General features: G+C 62.7%; 1 protein-coding gene across 1 annotated transcript; it reads right to left on the bottom strand.

The window, feature by feature from the left end:
• Positions 1 to 2228: 2228 nt before the first annotated feature.
• Positions 2229 to 21592, bottom strand: AACS (acetoacetyl-CoA synthetase). Its single transcript, XM_087828359.1, has 18 exons — positions 21446 to 21592; positions 17012 to 17115; positions 15843 to 15963; positions 13986 to 14099; positions 12303 to 12400; positions 10384 to 10498; positions 10149 to 10230; positions 9304 to 9451; positions 8510 to 8590; positions 8243 to 8367; positions 7422 to 7486; positions 7176 to 7298; positions 6660 to 6773; positions 5837 to 5962; positions 5122 to 5191; positions 4735 to 4793; positions 4179 to 4381; positions 2229 to 3153 (listed from the first exon to the last, which is right to left on the bottom strand). Exons 1-18 carry the CDS (start codon positions 21576 to 21578, stop codon positions 3016 to 3018), a joined length of 2019 nt encoding a protein of 672 aa, XP_087684485.1. The 5' UTR covers positions 21579 to 21592; the 3' UTR covers positions 2229 to 3015.
• Between the last annotated feature and the right edge of the window lie 1854 nt (positions 21593 to 23446).

The following is a 23446-nucleotide window of genomic DNA, read 5'->3' as shown; positions in this document are numbered from 1 at the left end:
GGGAGGAAACGCTGGGTCACACGGCAACTGTTTCCCTTTCTGAGGAGCCAGGAAACTGGTTCCCGCCAGCCAGGCAAAGGGCGCCGATCCCTCTACAACCTCACCGCAGCTCCGTTTTTTCTGCATGCGTGAAGTTCAAGCAACCAGCGCGGGGGTCAGGACACAGACCGTTTCCTGCACCCCAGGGGGGCACCCCTGGGAGCCCGGGAATCGCTGAAGAGCTGCCTGGCCACCAGGGTCGGGAGCCATGCCCTCAGCTCCTCGAGGTTCTCTGGGAGGGCTGGCCGACTCCCAGCCTAAAAATAAACCTCGGCTCTGAAGATGGACTATTAGAGATGACACTGTCACCTTGAGGGAGTGGCAAATGGCACCATGGCGGGCAGGGGCCCATCGATCACGGGCTGCGCCTCCTGCCTGGGAAGCCGAGGGGGGGACGCAGGACGGGCCCAGACCCGGACATCTCAGTCCCCCCACCTCCCGGGCCCCTGCCCGAACTGCGATCGTGGAATCTAGCAGCGGGCGAAGGGCTGACCTGCCGGAATTCAATTTGCAAGGTCAACCATGCAGGAGCCGGCTAATAGAATTGTCACGTCTGCGCGGCAGCCCAGACAGGCGCGGCCCGGACAGGAAGGCAATTATGTGATACATCCTCGGGCGGGCACCCGGCGCTCCCGCCGGCGCGGGGCGAGGTCGGGCGGCTTCGAAAAGGAGAGGGAAGGGAAAGCCGCAAAAACGCCGTCGCCCTGAAAAACCTGAACATCTCGGCTTCCCTGGAATCACACGGGCGGCGCCGGCGGCGGGATCCCCTGCAGGCGCCCTTGTCTGAAGGGTATAAATAGCGTCCGCTCGGAAACCCGCAATTTCAATCACGCGGAAACAGTGGGGCACCCGCCATCCTCAGCGCCCTCGTTTAAAGTTTCCTGACACAGGAATTGATTTCCCTCGAAATCCAATTAGAGGCCGTGCCACGCGAGGGCTGGCGGCAGCGGCAGTGACCTGTGGCGCTGATGTTTTCAGTGGTGTCACTTGTTTTTTCATCACTCTAGACATTCCAGGGCTGCCCCCGGCCCTGGCCGGTGAGGCTCGGTTCGTGGGGCAGTGTCCTGAGCACCGAGAGGTCGCCGTTCGATTCCGTCAGGGCACAGGCCCGGGCTGCGGGCTGTCCCTGGCAGGGGGCGTGCAGGAGGCAGCCGACCGCTGACTCTCACCATCAGTGTTTCTCTCCCTCTCCCTTCCTCTCAATTTTATAAATAAATCATGCCAAGGCCTTAAAAAGGTGTCTGGCGGTGCTGGGCGGGCAGTCTGCGGGAGCCGTTACATCGGTTTCAAGAAAGGCTGGGAAACTTCCCAATTTCTAAACTGGATCCAAACAACGGAACAGGTGTGGGGCCTCACGAGCTGCACGAACGTGCAGCCCAGATCTGCACCCTTGGCCACGGGCTCAAAGCATCTGTTCCTATGGCCAAGTTGGCGTTTCCTGGTGGTCCCATTTTTCAGATGGGAAAGCTGAGGCCCCAAGTGGTTGAGCCACGAACCCAGACAGCTGGCTCGCAATCCATGAGGCTGCCTGGTGGCCGCAGACTATAACCCACCCGCCCACTGGGCGCTCCAGCCCCTGCCGCTTTTGTTTGGTTCCCTAGGTCAGCCCATCCCCTTCTCAGGGGGAATGAGGCAGGAGCAGACGGGCACGGGGTGGGGTTTCCAGAAAAGCCACTGTTTTGCTGATAAGGGACTGAAAGGGGTGGGCTTTGGGCCTCCCACCCGGCCCTTCTCCCCACCCGGAACACAGGTGGGAAGCTGGAGACGGGCAGCCACGCGCTCGCTCCGGACAGCAGAGCCCAGACGGCAGGAGAGGCTGGGCGCTGCAGTCCCCGCCCGGCCCTGGAGACCAACCAGCCTCAGCTCCCTGGGACGTGGGACAAAGCCCTATGGGGCCGAGCCTGGGCCCTGGGCCCTGCAGCCAGATGCAGTCCCAGTGACACGTGGCTCTTGCAATGACAGGATAAGAGCTGGTGTCCAGGAACCTGCCCAGAGCCCCGGGGAAGCCCAGTGAGGACGCGATCACCCTCCGGGTGTGACTTCACGCTGAGACACTCCCGGGTCACTAGGTCCCTCGAGGCCCAGGAGATGCCCGAGCACCTGGACCAAGCCTCCCCCAGGGCACAGCTCCGGCCGCCCATCAGCACGACCAGCATCCTACGGAGAGAACACGGGGCACACGGCGCGTGTCATGTGCACACACATGTCTGTTTATTGTTACATTCCTCACGGCACCTTCCCCTACAGTTTTATAACCCAGGAGGAAAGGGGTTCAGAAAGTACTTCCCTGTGCTCCACTTTAAAAGTACAAAAACGAGCACTAGGGGTCACAGGACTGTGCGGACCAGAGAGAATACAAGCACCTGCTGCCAACCCCAGGCGGGGCGGACGGCCCCGACACCCGTCTCCCAGGATCCTCGGTGACCACCGCTCGGGGGCCGCCCACAGGGGGACAGGCAGCTCTCCAAACACCCACACAGAAGACGATTCACATCAGAGACTTTTTAACATTCAAAGCCCATGAAACAAAGCGCTCCTGTTAAAGCAGGAAGTCCTCGCGCTCCCCGAGGGAGCTGTGCTCCGGGCAGCGCCCAGCGTTTGGTCGCTGGCACCCAGTTCCAGCGGGAACGGCACGTGGCGTGTCCTGTCATCCACCAGACAGTGCACGGCGGTCGGCCACGGGTCCCCACAACCGGCTGTAAGAAGGCGGCGGGAAGTCACGCTGGGCCGAGCCCTGGGACAGCTGATGGACGGGCCCCCAGGGGCCAGGGCCAGGGCCAGAGACCAAGGTAAAGGAGGAACAGATTTGCACCTTAACACCTCGAAGTGGACCCCCAGGGGCAGACGGCCCCCCCAGATGGACGGCAGACCCTTCCCAAGCCCCCAGACACGGCGCGTGTCCCCCGGCGGCCAGCGGTCTGAGTAAACCCTGGACGCACGTTGCGGCACCGCGGGGGCCGGGGGCTGCGAGGTCACTCAGAAGCCCTGCAGCTCGGGGATGTGCCGGTACAGGTCCAACGTCTCCGGGTTCGAGAAGGCCCCGTGGTTCTCCACAGCCTTGCCCGCGATGACTTGCTTCACCGCCACCTCCACCTTCTTGCCGTTGATGGTGTACTGGGGTCACGGAGAGAAGAGAGATGAGGCGCGTCACCCCGAGGGGGGAGCCCCTGGGCCCCGCCACCCGCACGTCGGACCCAGGCCGAGCGACCCAGCCAGGCCTGGAGGGGATGGCTCTTGGCCCTCAGCCCCGAGCCCCCGCAGGCCTCCCAGGCACAGGGGCCACCACACCTGGGGGGCTGGGGGCCAACCCCTGAGCTTGTTCCTCGAATGCAAAACGGGGTGACAGTGCCTCCCCAAGGCTGGAAGGTGAAGGGAGCGAGCACAGCTCTCGGGGTCCCTCGTTCCATTATTTGCGTTACTTTATTACAGGTTATTATGTAACAAAGACCGGCTGTGACTCTCCCTCCGGCTTCCTGTGGCTCCATCACCGAACGGCCACAGGAAACGGAGCCTCAACCAAGAACCTCACCAAACTACAAAGTGCACGGCACAGCCCTCAGAGCCTCCAAGCCGGGGGTGGGGGCCGTCCAGGCCACCGGCCACGTCCGGCCAGGAGTCATCTGGTCTGGACCCGCCAAGGCCTCACCAGAGAGCAGCAGCCCAGCCATCCCATTAGGGGCGAGTTAGTTAAATGTCGGACCAAATACACCGGCTACTTTTACGCTGATAATTTTGTATGGCCCAGGAATGACGTTATAAACACCCAAGGGGCCCCTGGCAGAGGGAAGGTTCCCCGCCCTGAACAGCGGCACTTCTCCCCGCCAGCGGCCGGCAAGTGGGTGGGCGGGAGGGGCCGCCCTCCGGCTCTGTGGAGCTGCAATTAATTCCCTCGTCGGTAATTGTGAGGCCACACGGAAGCCGCACGGGGAGAGCTGGGGGACACGAGGGCTGGGCCTGCTCTCAGAAGGCGCCTGTAACGCGGCTCAGGACAGGTTAGAGAGCATGGCAGGAAAGAGGACTCGTTGCCAGGCAATGGGGACGCACGAGCCTCCAGACAAGACCCCGCACGCGCGGGCCGGGGAGGGGACAGCGCGCTGGTCGCCCCTGCCAGGGGGCAGGCGGCAGCCCCAGAGCCTCACCGGGATGGCCTTGGTCTCCAGGATGACGCTGGGCACGTGTCGGGCCGACAGGCCAAGGCGGATGGCATCCCGGATGCGCTTGGTCAGCTCGGGCCGGAAGGCGTGGCCCGGGGCCATCTTCAGGAAGAGGACCACCCGCTCCTCGCCGTCCCTGTTGTACTGGGGGACGCAGAGGCTGTCCGTCACCTCCTCGAAGGCTTCCACTGCGGGGAGGGGGAGCGTCAGCCGCGCACTCCAGGGCCCCTCGCTGGGGGGCAGGCTCGGCCCCAGCCCCACAGCCCCCCCACTCTCTCTGGAAAGCAATGGAAGAAACATCCTCGGGCGGGGGTTGTAAAGGACACTCCCCTTCTAAGGCCCTGAGAGCTGCAGGCCGCGAGGCCGGCGTGTCCCTGGGAGGGCGCACTCACGAACGTCCCGCTCACGCCAGGAGGCGCGTGGGCTGGGGCCCCACCGAGAGGTGAGATCTTTGGAGAGCAGACGTGTGGGCTCCCCACCAGGACAGCCCTCCCTTCCCAGACGGTTCGACAAGAACCCGGGAGGAAAGGAAGCCGTGTACCGATGTTGTAGATTTCCGAGCTGCCGAACCGCACTCCATTGGGGTTGAGTGTCCCGTCGCTGGAAAGAGACGAGGCCATGAGCGCACAGCAGCCCCGAGCGAGGTGTGCGGTGCGGGTGCCGGGTGGCGGCCACCCCTTCCCACACGGAGACATCAGACCAGTCACAGGGGCTCGTGGCCCCATCCTGATGGCGACCAGCCCCCTCCCTCTCTAAACTCAAAGCCAGGCATCGAGGCAGCCCCCTCCTGTGGACACACCCGTCACCTCCTTGCGCCTTCCACCTGCCCACGGGTCCCTCCCTCCCAGCTGTGGCGGGACCCCAAGACCACAAAGCCCCCGTCCCAGCAGAACTGTCCAGGGGAGCGAAGCCGACCACAGACCCTCACCTCCGGCCCAGCATCACGATGCCCCCGGTCTTGGGGTTGATCCTGCAGTAGTCCCCGTGCGCCCAGACACCTGCGGGGCAGAGGGGCTGGTCACCCGTCGGCAGAGACGGAAACCGGCGGGGCGGGCAGGTGAGGGCGCCCGCCGCCTGCATGCTCTGACTCCCCACGTGTGGCTTATGCAAAGTCAACTATTTCCAGAGGCTGCGGAAAGCGAGCATTTAGGACAAACAGCTCTGGGGCAGACGGCTGCCGGGCGATGGAGTCTGCAGCTCCAGGCACCAGGGCTCCAGCCTGCTTATGGACGAGCTGAGAGGAGGGAGGAGTCGGAGGTTTACACCAGAGACTCCCCTGCCCTGGGCAAGGTGCCCGCGGGGTGTCTGTCTGGGAGACTGACAGGCTACTGCCAAGGCACCCTCTCTGCGCCCCCAACCTCTCCATAGGGCCTGGGTGACAGGGTGCAAGGCAGAGGGCAGAGGCCCAGGCCAGACACCTCACAGGCGCCCTCTCCCCGCAGGCAGGGACGCCCCGAGTACGCGAGTGGCCCTCCGGCCTCCCACGCGCAGCCAGGCTCCTGCCACCACCAGGCCAAGGGGCTCTGGGCACGGACGGTGGTTAAGATGAAACTAAACCCAGATTACAGCTCCAGGCTCAAGTGACGAGGTGCCACCCAGAGCCCGGCCCAGCCCGCGGGCGCCGCCCTGCCTGCCCCGCCTACCTGGGAACTTGGAGAAGTAGGCCTTGTGGTACTTGCTGCCACTCTCGTCCATCCAGAAGTGGGTGGGCTGGGAGGGGAAGGGCCTGGTGCACACCAGCTCCCCGCTCTCCCCCCACACCGCCTTTCCTGCGGGAGCAAGGACGTCACCGAGGGCACACCCAGCCACACACGCCTCTCTCTCTCTCGCACCTATTATGCAGCATTTTGGACACGTGCAAAGGCACAGAGCTGACCCGCACCCAGTGCCGCCCTCAGGGTCACTGGCAACATGCTTCTGTCCCCAGTGACCTTCCCTCCTGAACTCCCCCAAACCTCTCCCCGAACGTCCCGTTTAATTACTCCCGTGTGTTTGCTACGTCGACACCCCCCCGGATGACACCATTGCCACACAGCCTATTTCTAAACCCTGCGTAGATGTCCCCTCCCCACGTCGCCCGGCTTCATCCTTCCAGCACCCGCTCTGCTGACTCGGCCACACGGCCACGGCTCAGGCAAAGGCTTGCCCGGGACCAGCAGAGAGGCAGCCCCGGCCCCCTCAGGTCCTCAGGCAAGGCCAGGGCACCCGGCTGGCAAGGCAGTGGGGCTACCCCAACAGCACTGCAGGCTGGGACGCCAGGGGCACCTGCCCACCTGCACCCACCCGAGCACCCAGCGCTCCATCTGTGCTCGAGCCCAGCACCTGCTCTCAGGTGGGCAGCCCGGGGCTGTTAAACCAGCCTCGAGGGACGTCGGCCTGCAGGTCAGCGGGTCTGACTCCGAGCAAACGCGCACACGTGCTCCCAGTCACCACTCTCACCGCGTCCCGGGCGCAGTGGGGCCGTACCTTCTTCGTCCCAGGCCTCCACGGCCATGCCCAGGTTCCGGGCCTGGATCTCCCCTCTGTGCACCGGGAGGGAGACGTTCTGGCCCATGAAGCAGGAGATGATGTCAGTGCCACCTGCGAGGCAACAGGACGGGATTCAGACTCTCGTGTCCTTCAGTAACGAGCAACAGAAAGGCCCCGAGGACGGGCGTCAGCGGCTCTCAGGCAAACACTGCAAAGTCCCAGACGGGCTCCTCCTCCGGAGAAACGGGGGAGGGGACCGAGACACTGGCGAGAGCCCGTGTCCAGCGACTTATTTCAGACCGAGCGTCCCTGCTGAAGGGGAGACTAAATGACCTCTCAAGGCCACACTGGAAGCCGAGACGCGGGCTCCCGGGAAACGGACGCTTCGCCCATCAGCTCCACCGTAGGCGCCGCGGGGTCCGAGGGTGTTCCGCTCGTGGGGACCAGCCGGTCGTGTCCCCACCTCCTCTGCGCCCTGCGGGCCCCCCCTGGCGCCAACGCCCAGCCCCACACCTGAAATGGAGCCCAGCAGGACGTTGCTCTTGATGTTCCTGTACACGTACTCGTAGCTCTGGGCTTTGAGCGGGGAGCCGGTGGACAGGATCGTGTGCAGCGTCTGCAGGCTGTGGGTTTCCGCTGCGCAGAGGATCAGAGATTAAAGCCCCACCCGGCACCTGCAGCTGGCCCGCGGGTAGGAGACGCCCGACTCGGGGGTGGCCTCCCTGCTGGCAGTGGGGGGCCCGACAGGGCCACACTCACCGGGCCGCAGGTTCCTCTCCTCCAGCACCGACAGCCACTTGGCCCCTGTTCCCAGGATGGTGATGCTGAGGACACAGGAGGGAGAGAAATCACCAGAAACTCTTCAAGGCTCTTTCCCAAGTGAGCGGCTCACTCCCAATACGTGCGAAACCCAAGACAGGTCATGGTTTTGGGCTGAACTGATACTTGGTTTCCTGGGATTTGATTAACCTTTCACTGGAAACAATCTCGTTAGGAAAGACCCACCCCAGCTGGTATCAAGCAAAATGTCAGGATCTGAACATTTCCCAGGCCGGGTGGAGTTCTATTTAAAACGTTAATGGCCAAGGATTTAAAAACGGTCACGGCTGCCCCGCCTGCCCCCCCCCCCCCCCCCCCCCCCCCCCCCCCCCCCCGCACAGACTCAGGCTCAGGGCAACGAGACGGCTCCAGAGCGTGGCTGGCGTCCAGGTTCTCGTTCCCAAAAACCCGACCATCGGGCTGGCCGAGAGCGGAGCCAGCAGAGGACCCGCCGCTGAGGCAGGTCTCGGGCGGTTTCTGAAAATGACTCATCACAGGGAGGAGGGCCTGGGGGGGAGGGGGCCCTTCCTCCGCGGGGTTCACAGTCTCTGGGACAGGACGGGCAAGACGCTCCTCTAAACCAGCCTGTTCTGCTCCTCAGCAGCCCACTGCCGCCCAGCCCAGCCCCACAGGACAGCGACCCAGCGGCGGAGGGTCCCAGGGCGCGGCGCAGCAGCACCGGGGCAGCTGGAGACGGGCAGGGCTCTCCTCGCCACCCGACTCGGGCGAGAGGCGGTGGGGAGTCCCAGGCGGGCACCCACCCTATCCTGTCAACCAGGTCGCAGAGCACCGTGGGCGAGGGCGCCAGCGGGGAGCCGTCGTACAGGACCAGGGCTGCGCCCGTGGCCAGAGCAGACACCATCCAGTTCCACATCATCCAGCCCACCTGGAACGGACAGACGGACACGCGTCACCAGCAGGACCGGCCCCTCCCTGTCGCTCACCTTGGACATCCTGCAAAACCGCCCAAAGCGGCGGAGCGGGCGAGAACCGCCCGCCCCAGATGGGCAGCTCCGCCCGGCGCTCACCGTGGTGTAGTACAGCAGGATGTCGCTGCTGGTCGTGTCCCCGTGCAGCACGTGCTCCTTCAGGTGCTGGATGAGGGTGCCCTGGGGGGAGAGGCCCCTGAGCAGCTGCTTCCTCCGAGGTGCTCAGAGAGCGGGCCTGTCACAGACACTGCCCGGGACAGGGACAGGTCTCCGTCCCCAGGAGGCCGACCCTGGCGCCCTCCCCTGGTAAGTGGTGCTCATGTCACCGGCTGCCTGACCCGAGGGGCCTGAGGACGGAGAACCTGACAGGCTCCTGCCGGCCATCAGCTCTGGGCACCAGGGGACCTGCCACCTCAGGAGGGGGAGTGGGGATTAGACTGAGAGTCACAGTTAAAGACGAGGGCGAGGTCAGAGCTCGGCGCCCCACCACTGTCTCTAGAACAGGCTGCCCAGAGCCTTGTCCCCTCACGGAGGACAGGCAGGGGCAGGTGACAGAGGAAGACTGTCACCGGGACACACAACAGCTGCTGCGTCTATAGTTCCCTGTGGGCCTCTGTTTGGAACTCAGGGACACCTTGGCCAAGGACAGTGGGGTTTTTCTTCTCCCCCAGCTAAGGCAGCTGGGGGGAAACTGGGGAGCTGGGTGTGGAGGGAGCTGCCAGGCGGGCCGGCGAGGAGGCCAGGGCTGGCGCACTGTCCCCATCACAGTGGTGACGGCTCCGAAGCACTGGGCACAGCAGCTCTCCCCGCTCAGCTCGATTCCAGGTCTCCAGGTGACACCCCCTGAAAGCGGGGCCGCACCGGAACCCGGGGCCGGGTGCAGAGGGACCTACCCCGGCGGAGTGCACCATGCACTTGGGCGCCCCAGTCGTGCCCGACGAGAACATGATGAAGAGAGGGTGGCTGAAGGGCAGCTGCTCAAACTCCAGCTGGGGCGCTTGGTCCCCTTTCCCGGCCGCGAGAAAGTCGTCCAGGAACATGCTGTGGGCGAAACGCATGGGATCACACAGAGCGAACCCCCCGCCCAGGCGCAGCCTCGCTCCTGGAGTCCGGCCGGACCGGGGCCTGGGCTCCTGGAAACAGACCCTTCCCCGAGTGGAAGCCGGGGGGGCGGGGGCCTCGTCTCCCAACCTCGTGGGACCTGGAGGGAAGCAAACGGGACTTTAACGGTGCTGCAGACAGGGGCGGCTCTCTCCTTTGAAGTGCGTGAATGACTAGCCCAGCCAGCATGCGCGATGGCGGAGCACCGACCCGCACGAAGAGGTCAACGACTGGATTCGGGTCAGGGCAATGCCCGGGGCTGCGGGCCTGACCCCCAGCAGGCGGCGTGCAGGAGGCAGCCGCTGGATGATCCCCGCTCATCATTGATGTTTCCCTCCCCCGTCCCTCTCCCTTCCTCGCTCTCTAAAAAAAAAAAATCAATAAAAACATATATTTTTTCAAAAGGGCATCGAAATGACTCATCTCCATGCGGTAAACAAAGCCTCCTGCTCCGGAGCCAGGAAAACGATTCGCCGCGGGATGTTCCGGCCAATGGGAACGTGCGCCTCCCCCTCCCCCACGAACCCCGTTTACACAGATGCCCGAACTGATGGGCACGTCCAGGGAAAACGCCTTTCTCTCCAACAGTCTACACGTCACAGGAAACAATGACCGGCACCAACAGTGTCTGGCTTACCTGTTGGGGATCTTGGAGATGTCGATCTTCTCCCTGGAGGTGATGTAAGGAATCACCACCACTCTCTCCAAGTCGGGCAGCCCTGAGGGGAGAGGAGGAAATACAAAATTGCAGGGCACTGCTACCTTCTGTAACAGTATCTGGCCCTGGGCTCCGCAGGGGGTTGGCCTCGGCGAGTCCCGCAGGGCTCTGTCTCTGCCCGCGCCCCGCCAGGCCGGCCCGGGCCCCCGCACACCTTTCACGACCTGCTGCAGCTTGTCCAGGTGGCCGTGCTCTTTGCGGTTATACACAACGGCCTCCACGGAGAAGATGAGCTTCGGCTGGATCTGGGAAAACCGGTCCAGGACACCCTGAGGAGGGGAGGGAGTTGTCACGGGTGCCCCGCAGGCGCCCCCTCAGCAGCCACCGGGGCTGCTGCATTTCCAGGGAGAGAAACAGCGTCATCAGTGCACAGGCCTGTCCCTGCGTCCCCGTCACAGCCAAGCAAACCACGACGTGCTCCTGGGGCGCCTATCGCTGGAGGAAGGCGCATGTGTAACAAAACACCAGGGGACTTACAGCACCGAACAGCCACGTCCGAGTTTATCAGACAGCGATTTGTAGGGTGTCTGCGCTATGGAACAGCTCCCCGCTTCACAGAAAGGGCTCCGAACACACACGGGAGCCCTGGGCGGGGGCAGAGACATCTCCACGAAACCCAGCATCTCGCCCAGCCCCGTCCCAGACTCAAGGTAGCAACAAACTGAGGGGGAGGGACCCAGGGATCAGATGTCCCAGGGGTGACCCTCGCTCACAGTGACAGCAAACAGACAGCAGAGATGACCAGGGTCTCAGAATCAGAAGCCTGGGCCCTGGCACCGCGGAGACTCGGAGGTCCCGCGATGCCGCGGAGCTTGTACGGGCTAGTCAGGTACAGGTGGCGATCTCCGAGCACCTGGAACCACCTGGCGGCTGTTCAGTCCGGGGGAGAGCTCCTTTCACGTGACCACGAAGCAAACACACCTGCGCCAGGCGTCTGACCTGCATGCGGCGCCCAGCAACCAGTAAAGCGCTGGGACCCACAGCGAGCACCAAACCGCGTGGACGGGGGCCGAGCCCACGGCCGTCCCGCTTACACACACGGGCGCGCACCCACAGAGATCAGAAGACGCTGCCAGGGCCGTGTGGCACCAGAGGCTGGACTCCCCCAACATCTCTGAGAATGCCGCCAACCCAAAGGGAAACTGAGACAAAGAAAATAGCAAAGAAGCTGAAAAACGCAGGACCCAAAGGTCTCGGTGGGGCTGGAAGGTGGGGAACCTGACGGGCAGAGCAACGGTCTTAATGGGAGGCGTTTGGCCCTGTCGTGTTCTGACTGACCGAGGGCCTGCCCCCCGAGACTGGGGCGAACCCGTCTGCAGAGACCTCTGGGCACCAAGTGTGCTGAGGTGGCCGGGAGGGCAGAGCTGCCCACACCTGGTGCCCTCACACTTCCTGCACCCAGTGCAGCTCTGACCATGAACTGGAAGGATGACCACACACACACACGCACACATGCACACACGCACACGCACGCACACACACGCGCACACGCACATGCACACACACGCACACACGCACACGCACATGCACACACACGCACGCAGCGCCCTCCCCTGGCTAAGTCCTGCACGGCAGGACTGGGACCAGAGGTGGCCAGAGTGGCATCTAGTGGTGACACCCTAGAGCACAGGTGAAGGGCAGCAGCAGCCGCTGATGGTGCAGCTGAGCCGGAAGCAGCTGGCACAGGGGGTTCCGAACCCTCCCGCCCCGCATCGGGGGCTCAGACTCCCCCACCCCCAGTCCATCTAGGAGCTCCGCTCCCTGCCAGGCCTTCAGGTGGGGGATTCATTCCAGCCCCGGGGGCCACGATCATGCCCCACACCACACACACAATGGGACAGCCTGATACCTTAAAGCAAGACCCCCTTCCTTCTGGCTCCTCTCCCGCTATTCTAGTGTCCCTGGCTGGGGGACAGGCGGCCATCGTGACATCATTTCCTTCCAGCCTTGCCAGCCCCACAGCCCCACTGGGAATTCTGCCCCACTGGCTCCTACACAAGATACCAGGTGGGCTGCATTCCCAGGGCACACATGGGCCCAGCAATGTCCCCCCCGGCAGGGACCCCGACTCACATTCACACCGAAGTCAGGGGATGTGGCGCTCCAGATGGCGCCAATGCTCGCTGCAGCCAGCATGGCCTCCAGGGCATGCACGCCGTTGGGTAAATAACCTGCAAAAGGGACCCGGGGAGAAACCCTTGGCTCAGGGCATGCTGGGTGCAGCAGGCTTCCAAAGACATGCCCCAGGAGCTGGGCAGGAGTGGCAACGGGGCTGGCTCTGGTCTGCCCAAGGAGCACAGCCGGCCCCACCCCTCCTCACCCACCCAGCTGCCCTGACGCCTCTCGTGTGGATGGCCCGCCACCAGCAAGCCCATTCCCGTCACCCCTCTAACCCATTCTCCACGGTCTAATCGGATCGCCCTAAACTTCCCGTGCCCCCCCTTCTGCTGCTCTGAACTGCACTTGACCAGAGCAGGAGGTACCTGTGCTTCTCTGGCTTCCGGGCAACCCCCCCACCCAGCCAGCGTCTCAAGGGGCAGGGGCTCTGCCCAGCATCCGGCAGGGCAGGTCCTGATATTTGCTTTGGAGACGAGTGCAAACTGCAGCTTCTCGATGGTGCCATAGCCCCACCGCAGGGCAGGCTCACTGCCAGGGAGGCTGCGTGGCCCAGCTGACGTGGCAGGGACAGACCCACAGCCAGGAGACGACCACGTCACAGACATGAGAACTGAGCCAGGAACAGCGAGGCCTCTTCTCTGCAGCCCCTCAGGCATCTCCACATTGACTCCATCCCCAAGACGATCCTCCTGGGCTCTCCTGAGCAACACCCACCCGGTCCTCCCAGCTACGGTCAGGGCAAGTCAGTGTCCCAGCGGAACGGGCAGGTCACCAGGTGCCAGCCTGGCTCTGAAGCATTCAGGGCACTGAAGCCAGGTGTCCCCCAAAGACAGCATGGCCCAGGGGGCTCGGTGGTCTCCCCAACACACTCTGTTCTCTGTCTCTCCTCTCAGCTTCACACGGAGATTTTTGAAAATGCAAATTAGAAGGAAGAAAAAAATTGGAGAACCTCCGGAATTCCTTTTCTAGACCTTACGAGGGTGCAGACTGAACTGGGCCAAGAAGAGCCCGGGACACTGAGCTTCAACCACACGATGCCTGCTCCGACCACCGGCCCGGCCCCCATTCCTTCCTTCACTAAATATTTATTGTACACGCGCTACGGGCCAGGCACTGGCGACACCTGGAGACGCGGCAGTGAGAAGACAGCCCCTAGTGCTGGAGGACAGACACGCACACAGAATCCTGAGACTTCAGGTGGGCAGTAAGGACGACAAAGGAAAACTGGGCAGGTGCAGGGAGAGGGTGGATGGGTTTCTCCATCGGATTTTCCAGGGACGGCCTCTGAGGAGGAAACGTCTGAGACCTCGATGAAGCAGGTGAACCCGCAGGTATGCGGGACACTCCATCGAGGGCGGAGATGGGGGCAACCGGGTGCGTCCCTCACCATCTGAGTCCTTCCTAGTCCAGGAACATACGGTGAGCAGTGGCTCTGAGCCCAGCTGTCACTGAAATGGGCAGACACGGGCCGGCCACTGACCTGGTTTACATATGATAAGGCCACTCAGCTCTCCCGCCCTCTTGGCAAACACTCCTGAATGCTCACTTGCGTAAGCTCCCCCGGGAGAGGCGCACCCGGCCACTCCCTCAGCCTTGGTCTCTTCCCCCTGAACCACCATGAGCACCCACAATGCTCACCCACGACGCGGTCTCCTTTCCTCACGCCAACTTTCCTCATTGCCGCTGCAAACAACGCCACCTGCTGCCGCAGCTCTTCAAAGGTCACCTTCACGATCTCCTCTTTGCCTTCCCCTGGAAGAGAAGGGACGGATCCTGCACCGGCCACCCTGGGAAGAGAGGCTCTGAGTCACAGCTTCCAACGGAGACTCACCCATCGACCACGGGCTCAGGGGGGTGACCCAGCTCGGGCGCAGGGGATTCGAACCACAGTGGTGCCCTGGGCTTCAGGGGAACAACAGCCAAGGAAGCGCACTCACAGAGCTGGCCATCTGACGGTTTGTTTGCTAGTGGGAATGCTTTTACTAACTGAAGAGTAACTGACTCTGCAGAGGAGTACCACAAAGGTGCAGCGTTGCAGGAAAATCATTTGAACACACTTTCCACCCGGAAGATACTCATGGTTTGCTCATTACCTTTTATGCAAACACTTTATTCCTGGGGGAAACGCCTTTGGGTTCTAGGACACAAAGTGTTTCTTTGCCAAAGTAAATAAACACGCTGACTGCCCTTTGGTACAAACGCGGCTTTTCCTACTTGCTGAGTTACCCGGGCCGCCCGTTGTGTTCCCACCTCGCTGGGCGGCTGCCTCTCCCACAGTCCCACCCAGCTAATTTCCTATCCTGTGAAAACACGCAGCAACCTGAGACCCACTGTGCAGACACAGCGTGTTGAGCAGAAAGCTGTTCTGAGGGCGGACACACGACGGGCACACTGCCCCGGCTCCCCTCCTGCGCGGAGGCAGCGGGCACACGGGGCCTGCCCGAGCCGGAGCGGGACTCACGCAGCCGGGCAGTGAGGAACCAGAGAAATATGCAGGAAGCGAAACAATCACGTAAAGGCCCCACGCCGGCGACCGGCCGATGTAGGACCCTGTGAACTCAATCTGAGCCCTGTCTTGAGGGTACCTGTTCCCACTGCAAATATGAGGAGGGAAGAGCTCATGAAAAGAAGGGGCACAGATATTTAAAGGGGAGGGAGTGGCGGGTGGGGAAGAGGGAACAGTGGGCAGGGAGGAGGGGACGGCAGGTGGGGGGAGAGGGCACAGGGGAGTGTGACAGACACAGCTGACCTGCAGCTATAACCACGGTGCCACCCGGAACCCTGACTAGCAATCGGGTGTGTTGCTGTTTTTTAGGTTTATTTTGTTTCTGTTCTGCTTGTTAAAGATTCACGTCTGACCAGCGGGAAGCGCCAGGCGTCGTGCAGTGCGGGAGCCAGTGGGCAAAGTGCACACACATTCCAGGGAGCGGCAAGAGGCGGGAAGGGGCTCCAGTTCCTCAGGGTCGCAGAGGGTGCCAGACGGCTCCTGTGCCAGTGGGGTCTGCGAAAGCCTCCGGGCGCCTGGGGCAGGGCAGCCCTTCAAGGGTCTCTTGTGCTTAAACAAAATGCGGCCTATCCACACGGTGGAATATTACTCGGCCATGAAAAGGAGCCCACACCCCAACGTGGATGAGCCTTGAGGACACGACACTGAGTGAGAGAAGCCAGACACAGGCCGCAGAGCGTGTGGTTCCACTTCCATGAACTGTCCAGAGCAGGGAAACCCATGGAGGAGGGAAGCAGGTGGGGAGGCCGGGGGCTGGGGCATGGGGGGCGGTGCTGACGGGCACGGGTTTCCTTCGGGGATGGAAACGTCCCAGAGCTGCATAGAGGTGCCTTTGCACAACTTGCGAACAGGCTGAAGCCCAGTGAACTTCACGCTTTACGGGTAATTTTATGTCCCAGCATTGTATCCCCACGGAAGGAAGGAGGGAAGGAGGGAGGGAGGGAAGGAGGGAAGGAAGCGGGGACAGTGGGCGTGGCCCCGGGACTCACTCGCCACGTAAACAGCAACCTTGTCGTTCTCCTTGTGCCGCAGGAGGTTCTCGGCGTAGTTCAGACGGCTGCCCCTGAACCACTCGGGCACGTCGGCCACGCCCTTGGACGTGTCCACCACCTGCGGGAGGGCCGGAGGGGACGCCCGCGCGTGAGGGCCACACCGGGAGCAGTGGCCGCCACCCCTTCCCCGGAGCCCGCAGCACCTGCCCCAGGCCTGCAGGGGACCCTGGACGGCAGCAATTGGAAAACATTGGTCCCAGGTAGGCAACGGGGACCGTGCCCTCGAAGGCGGTTTAAGTCGCAAGTCATGACGCGGGCACTGGAAGCGCTGACTCCGCAAAGCACATGTGTCCGGTCGCCACGCTGCGCACTTGAAATGCACGCGGCTATATGTCAGTTACTCCTCAGTAGGGTTTTAAAAATGGAAGCTCAGGGCCCCGGTCAGGGCACTGTCCCCCCCACGGAAAGGTCCGGGTCCCCTTCCTGGTCGGGCGCCCACCCAGGTGACAAGCTTGATCCCGGTTGGGGCGAACTCGGGAGGCAGCCGGTGGATGTTTCCCTCTCACATCGGTGTTTCTCTCTCTCTCTTAAATCAATAAAAACGGCCCTGGCGGGTGTGGCTCCGTGGTCAGCGAGTCAGAGCGGCACTGAGGGGTCAAGGTCTGATTCCCCGTCTCTCTCCCTCCCTCCCTCCCTCCCCTCTACCTAAAGTCAATGGAAAAACAGCCTCAGATGAGCATTAACAGAAAATAAAATAAATCAGTAAGAAAATATCCTCAGGTGAGGCTTAAAAAAAAAGATCAGGTTAAACAACACTGTGAATGCACTTAGTACCTCTGACCCGTACACTTTAACGTGGTCAAGACAGGAAATTCTGTTACGTGTATTTTACCACAATTTTACAACTTTTTAAGAAAATAAAAACAATGCCCAACTACTTAGGATCGTCAAGGTCCCAGGACAGGACCAGGGTTCCCCACGCATCCAAGGGCCCCGAGTATGCACAGGGCTGTGACCCCAACACAGTCCCTTCCAACTCGCTCAGGCACTGACACCCCCCCCAACTGATGTGCGGTTTTAGAGGCAGAAATGACGTGATTCCCCAAATGAACGCTTCACTGCAGAGCAGCCGCAAGGCAGGCGCCCGTGACGAGGCCTCCACCTACCTCGTCATACATGCGGGAAGACACAATCCCGCTGAATTTCCAGAATTCGGCCCAGAAGTCGGAATACGACTCCACCGACCACTGGTACAGGTCGTCATAGTTTCCTGAAAATAAAATAAAGTGGCACTGAGCTCAGGTCGCCCTCAGAAGGGAGCTCTTGGCAGCTCAGTAAGGGACGGACCCGCCTGAGGAACCACGGGCAGGTCTGGGCACGCAGGGCATCCAGTGAGAGGCTTAGGGGATCTGCGTTTTCAGTGACGTGAACCCACCCCCCGCTAGTCCCCAAAGAGCACAGAGCAATGAGGCAGCCAGTTCCAGTTGTTTTAACCAGCCCGCCTGAGAACAGGGACCCTGGAGCCCCCGGGCCAGGGGTCAAATCCGCTTACTCGCTGTGGGACCTCAAACAACTTACTGCTGCCAGTGCTGTGCCTCAGTCTCCCCTCTGTAAAATGGAATTGCACCCTCTCGTCACAGGGCCACTGAGAGTTTAAATAAGCCCGTGTGTAAAAGGCTCAGCACGGGCCTGGGCGTCACCAGAGCCACGTGGAGAGTTTGCTATTATTACGCCAAACAGGCCCAGGAAACCTGGACGGTCAGAACCGGAAGCTTGCTGACGGCCCCTCGCTCCAGCACAGGTTTGGGGAGCGTTGGGGGGAGTTGGGGAATTATCTTATTTTTGCCTTTGAGTGAGCAATACAGTCACATAACTCAAAATGACAAAAGTGTAAATGGTCATAGGGCAAACAGGACATTCCTTGCCCGGAGGTCACCCACCAGGGCGCTCTCTCCCCCAGAGATGTCACGCGTCCCTCGCCCACTTGGACACAGCAGGAGCATCCTTCTCATGCCAGGGACCTGGGGAACATCCCGACCCACTCGGGCCTTTTTAAACTCAATATGTATCAGTAGGACTGACAGCCCGTGCCAGGGCTCCCAGCCTAGGAAACCAGCGGGAAGGTGACCAACAGCTGGACTCTCCCACTGCCCTCGGTCAACTAGAGTCTACCGTCCTCGCTGTGCCCGTCCCTGGGGGCAGCGGGCACACACTGAGGAAGGCACACAGCAATCCCTGCCTTCCAGCACTGCCACTTCTCTCTGTGACGCCAGTCACTGTCCCTAGTCATGCTGGGCTGTGAGCAGAAGGGGAGGTAGATGGCCGACAGCTGGGGGCAGGGCTAGGACACTGGGAGGGGGCCCAGAGCCCAGGGAAGGGGAGCGGGAGCGAACGGGTCTGCCAGGGGGACAGAGAAGGACCCACCCAGAGGTCGCATCGCTGAGAGCAGGGGACAGGACCTCAGGGCTGGGAGCTCAGAAAGGAAAGGGACTGTGGTTCATAGGAATGACGGCTGCACATCCTCCAAGCCCACGCGAGACCTTCGCCCGGCGCCTCCCCATGCGTCTTGTGCAGGGGACGGAGGCCCGGTCAGCAGGGCACATGGGGGAAACGCCCGGGCCAGTGCGTCTGCAAAGCTGGGGTCAGTCCTGACTTGAGACACCGTGTTTGGGGGCCGAGAGCAGGCCACGTGCCCCTCTGGGGCTCAGTTTCCCTCGTGTGAAGGCCATGGCTCCTGCCACCGTGTAGACTTTACCCTGCACTCCAGGGCCAGGCTGGGGGACCTGCCACTTGCTAGACCATGACCTCGGCAAGGGCTTCACCTCTCTGAGCCTCAGCACTGCCATCTGTAGAATGGGGCCAACGCGGCTCCTTTAATGGGCTGTGGTGAGGACGGGCGGAGCCTCCGCACAGCTGCAGGAACTCGGGCCCCGCCAGTCTCCTGCTCCGCAAAAGGAAGCTAATGGCCCTTATCACAGGGACGCTGCGAGGACCAAATGAGTCAAAACACACAAACCACTAAGGACAGTGCTGGGCAGAGGGAAGGCGCGAGTTACGGGAAGTCCCGGTCACTCGCAGGAGGGGGACGCAGGGAGGCTGTGACAGTTAGTCCCTGACAAGGTAAGACATGGAGCTGGCTGCATGCTGGGCTCTCAGGCCAGGAGGAGGCGGAGGCTCTGTCTCCCCTGGAGGACTCCCCGTCCCCTGAGGCTGAGCGAAAAGCACAAAACCTGCACCAACGGGGCCCATTGCTGAGGATCAGGTCAGTTAACACGGGCAAAGTGCCCAAAAGGGGTCAGGCACGTCCCATCGGAAGTGCTGACTGTACATTAACTGTCACTAACCCTGCGCCTGCCCGGCCTGTAAGCACCCGCGAGCCCCCCTTCCCACCCACCTCTCTTCCTCTCCACCCAGGGGGCCTGAGCCCGGCCTGCACCTCCTGACCAGCCGCTGCAGCAAGGCCCCGGAGGGGGCAGCGCTGCCCTGCAGCTCCCAGGCTGGAGCGGGCCCCACAACTACGCTACACTCCAGCTATCTGAGAACAGGGACACGGCCTCCTAAGGGCTGGCACTGTCCCAGCCGCGTGCCCACAGCGGGTATGTTCAGAGAGGCGCTTGGAACGGTCCTTCTAAAGAGCATGGACCCCAAAGCAGTGTCACTCCCCTTATGAGAGGGCAGGACATGCAGCACGTCCTGTGGGTCATGCTGGGCCTGTGGGGGAGGAGGGGGTCTGCCTGGGCATGGGGGAGTCCTCAGGCCAGCTCAGCTAGGAGCAGTGACGAGACACGGCCCATGGCCCTGGTGGTGGGAGAGGCTGGAACTCCACGAGGGTCTGTGTGCCCCTCCGGAACTGCAAGGTTTGAAATGTCATGCTGACTGCGGTCTGCGAAGACAGGCTGGTGGAGAGAATGGGGGAGGCTGCCCCCCATTCCATCCTTGGGCCTGAGCGAGGCTGAGGTGCACGCTGGGCCAGACTACCTGCGGTCACCCTCACGCCATCACCCAGTGACGGGGTGGCCCATTTTACAGACGAGGGAACTGAGGCTGGGGGTTATCCAGAGGCTTCCACCTGACCACACAGCTAGTAAGCGGGGGAGCCAGTTCAAAACCCAGGTAGTCGGATTACAGCGAGGTCTCGCCCACCTGACGGGGCCGCCCCTACACGAAATCGGTGAAATCATCTAGTAAAGCGTCAGGGCTGGACAAGCTCTCAGAGGACAGTACTGCAGTCGCCGGCAGGGGAAGAAGAGACGGACTCCAGGCCAGGTAACGCAGAAGCAGAAAGCGGGCCAGCTCCCAGCTCTTCTTGGAAACCAAAGCTGCCCTCCCCCGAGTCCAACACACATTAATTCATCAGCTACTGCATGAAAGGCCCAGGAAAATAAGAACCATCTGCCTCCAGCCGCTGATTCCCTCGGAGCAGAGGGGGTGAGAGGCACGGGACTGGGTGAAGGGGGCTCGGGGGCAGCTAAGACGCCGCCTGCTCTGGAGGGCCCAGGAGATGCCAGGTGCACCCATCTGCAACTCCACGGTCAACAAGGAGCCGCTGCCAGCCTGCGACAAGGAGCGACAAGTCAGACCCGCCTCAAGCCCGCCGGGCGGACTGGGGGAGAGAAAGCAGGAAACAGGCAGACCAACCAGAGTGGGGGGCAGGAAACCAGGGCCCCAGAGGTGCAGGGCCGGGGTGGAGGGGGGATGGGAGGAGGCTGTGCAGCGGAGGTGGGCACCCTGTGCCAGCCAGAGGACAGGCAGGCCTCCGTCCCTCCATCCTGGGTGGCCCAGCGAGAGGGGTGCCACTAACAGAGTCACAGGTGCCGCTGCAGACGGGTGAGGGGTGAGAGGGGAGGAAAGGCCCTGATGAGCTGAAAACCCCAGAGGCGGAGAGGGGAGGTCCAGCGGGGGGTGGGACAGGCCAGCAGGGCTGGGGGACAGCACACCCAAGCCTCTCTCAGGCCAGGGGCCTCCTCGGCCGGCGCACACCCAGCCAGGTGGCCCCTGAGGCCGGGGCGGCTGGAAGGAGGGAGAGCAGGTCTGCTCGGGGCTGCGCCCCACCCCCCAGGCCGGCTCCCCGCTGACCGCCCAGCTCCTGGGCGCCCTGAAATCCCACCTGGCCTTCTAGCAGGCGGCCTGGGGGGTGGGGGGCCAACGGGGGGCAGGACAAGGTGCTGTGGGCCGGCGAGCGACCCCCACCAACAGAGCGGACGAGCTGCGAGGCGGAAAGACCCGCGTGGGAGAGGAAGCCTCAGGCGGGAGCGCAAGACCCCGGGGAACCCCTCACCTCACAAGCAGGAGCCTCGAGAGCAAGGGGCCCCTCCGCACCCCAGGGTCCCAGGCCACAGGGGGGCCCCGCCAGGGAGAGGGCGCCCTACGCGCAGGGAGATGCTGCAGGCAGGAGCCCAGCACCCTGAAAGCCAGGAGGTGACAGAAAGGGGGCACCCCCCCGAGGCAAGTCCGAGGCGCCCCACCCCTGGGAGAGGCACCCAAGTGCGGCGGTTGCTCCAACCCCCAGAAGAGGGAAACCGGCCATGGGAGGTGCTCCCAGCGCCCGGGGGCCCGGGAGCGGCCCGCGGGGAGGAGCGGGGCCCGCCGCGCGCACTCACCCAGCGCCAGGCCGCAGGCGGCGCCCACGGCCGCGCGGAAGCGGTCCATCTGCGTGCGCTTCTTGCGGTCGGGCTCCCACAGCACCCGGCTCTCCAGGATCTCGTCCCGCCCGGCCCGCGGCTCCTTGGACATGGCTGCGGCGGCGGGCGCGGGCCGCGGGGCGCGGGCGAGGGGCGCGGGGCGCGGGCGAGGGGCGCGGGCGCGGGGAGCGGGGCGCGGGGAGCGGGCGGCCGGGAGCGGGCGGCCGGGAGCGCGACTGAACCCGCCGCGGCCGCTCAACACGAGGCCCAGGCCCGGCCCCGCCCACCGGCCGCCCACCGGCCGCCCACGGGCGCCTCGCCCCGTGCGTGTAACCCTCCGCGCGCGGCGCGTCGCAAAGGAGTGCGAGCGGCCCCGCCCCGCGCGCCCCGGCGCGGTGGGGGGGGCCACGCGGGCGGGGTGGGCCCGCTCCCCGCGCTCACGGGGCGGGGGGTCCACGCAGCCCCGGAAAGCCAGGACCCGGGAGCCGCTGGCTCGGTCAGGGGCCGGTGTTCATTGCGTCCCTGTTTTAGAAGGAAAAAAATATATGTTTTTATTGACTTTTAGAGAGAGGAGAGGAGAGGGGGAGAGAAACATCAGTGGTGAGAGTCCTGGACCCGCCGCCTCCAGCGCGCCCCCTGCTGGGGGTCCAGCCCAAACCCCGCCGGTGTCCTGACCGGGAATCAGACCGGCGACCTCCTGCTTCATAGACCGGTGCTCAACCGCTGAGCCATACCGGCCGGGTTTTTCATTCACTTTTTTTTTTTTTAAAATATATCTTTATTGATTTCAGGGAGAGGAAGAGAGAGAGAACCATCAATGATGAGAGAGTCATTGATCAGCTGCCTCCTGTACGACCCCCAGTGGGCATCAAACTGGCAACCTGGGCCTGTGCCCTGACCGGGAATCAAACCACGATCTCCTGGATCCTGGGTCGAGGCTCAGCCGCGGAGCCACGCTGGCCACGCTTCATTCACTCTCAGTTTTTTTCTAACTACAGGTATTGACCGAGCCCCTGCTGGGTACCAGGCACTTGCTGGGGCTTTGAGGATACAACAGTGAGCAAAGCGAAAGTCCTGCTCCCTCCGCAGGATGTAAGGAAAGAGGGGCAGGTGGAAGGGGGGGGAAGGAAGGGATCCAACCAAGTTCTTACCATTTAAAATAGGAACAGAGCCCTGGCTGGTGTGGCTCAGTGGTCAGAGCGTCAGCCCCTGCACCTGAAGGGTTTCTGGTTCAGTTCCCTCCGGGTCAAGGGCACGTACCTGGGTTGCGGGTTCACTCCCCGCCCCAGGGTTGAGGGCCCATGAGGAAGGCAACCCATCGATGTGCGAGCTCTCTCACAGGAATGTTTCTCTCGCCCTCCCGCTCTCTCTGCAGAGCAATGGAAAAACATGCCCACAGCCAAGCAAATTTAAAATAGGAACAGAGCTGGAAGAACCCCTCTTCTCGGAGAACACTAACCACCGTCTGTGCGTAACACTCCTTGGTTATCTGCAGTTGGAGCCTCCCCCACCCCTTACAGGTGGATACCACCAACACACCACACACCTGACCCGTGCCTCCCACCCTATCCCAGGTGCTTTGAAACTCTTTTTAAAAGAGCGTAGAGACTTGCCAGGCCAACCAAGTACAGGTACGCTTTCCTCAGGGCACGGGCCGGGCCTCCCGGTCATTCCTGGCATGTGCCCTGCTCACCCCTCCACAGAGAAGCCCACCTGGGTTTCTTTCTCTTTCTCTTTCTCCCACCGCGGCTTCTGCGCAGTTGCATTTCCAGGTTGCATTAACCAGTTGACCATCACCAGTACAGCAAGTTATGCAAACACACTGAGTCGTCTTGAGTATGTCCGGAAGCCGTTTCCGGGGAGAGGCAGGAGTGTTTGGACATACGGACGAGTTTTCCCAGAAGGGCCCGAAGTGCTGGTCTGGAGAAAGAGTGGCAGCCCCCTTGGAGGAAGAAGCCAGGATTGTCTCGGGGAGGCCAC

This window comes from Miniopterus natalensis, chromosome 20 (assembly GCF_054644295.1).
Source record: "Miniopterus natalensis isolate mMinNat1 chromosome 20, mMinNat1.hap1, whole genome shotgun sequence".
NCBI lineage: Eukaryota > Metazoa > Chordata > Mammalia > Chiroptera > Miniopteridae > Miniopterus > Miniopterus natalensis.
Note: the sequence above shows the minus strand (reverse complement) of the source record. Positions and strands in the feature narration are given on the sequence as shown.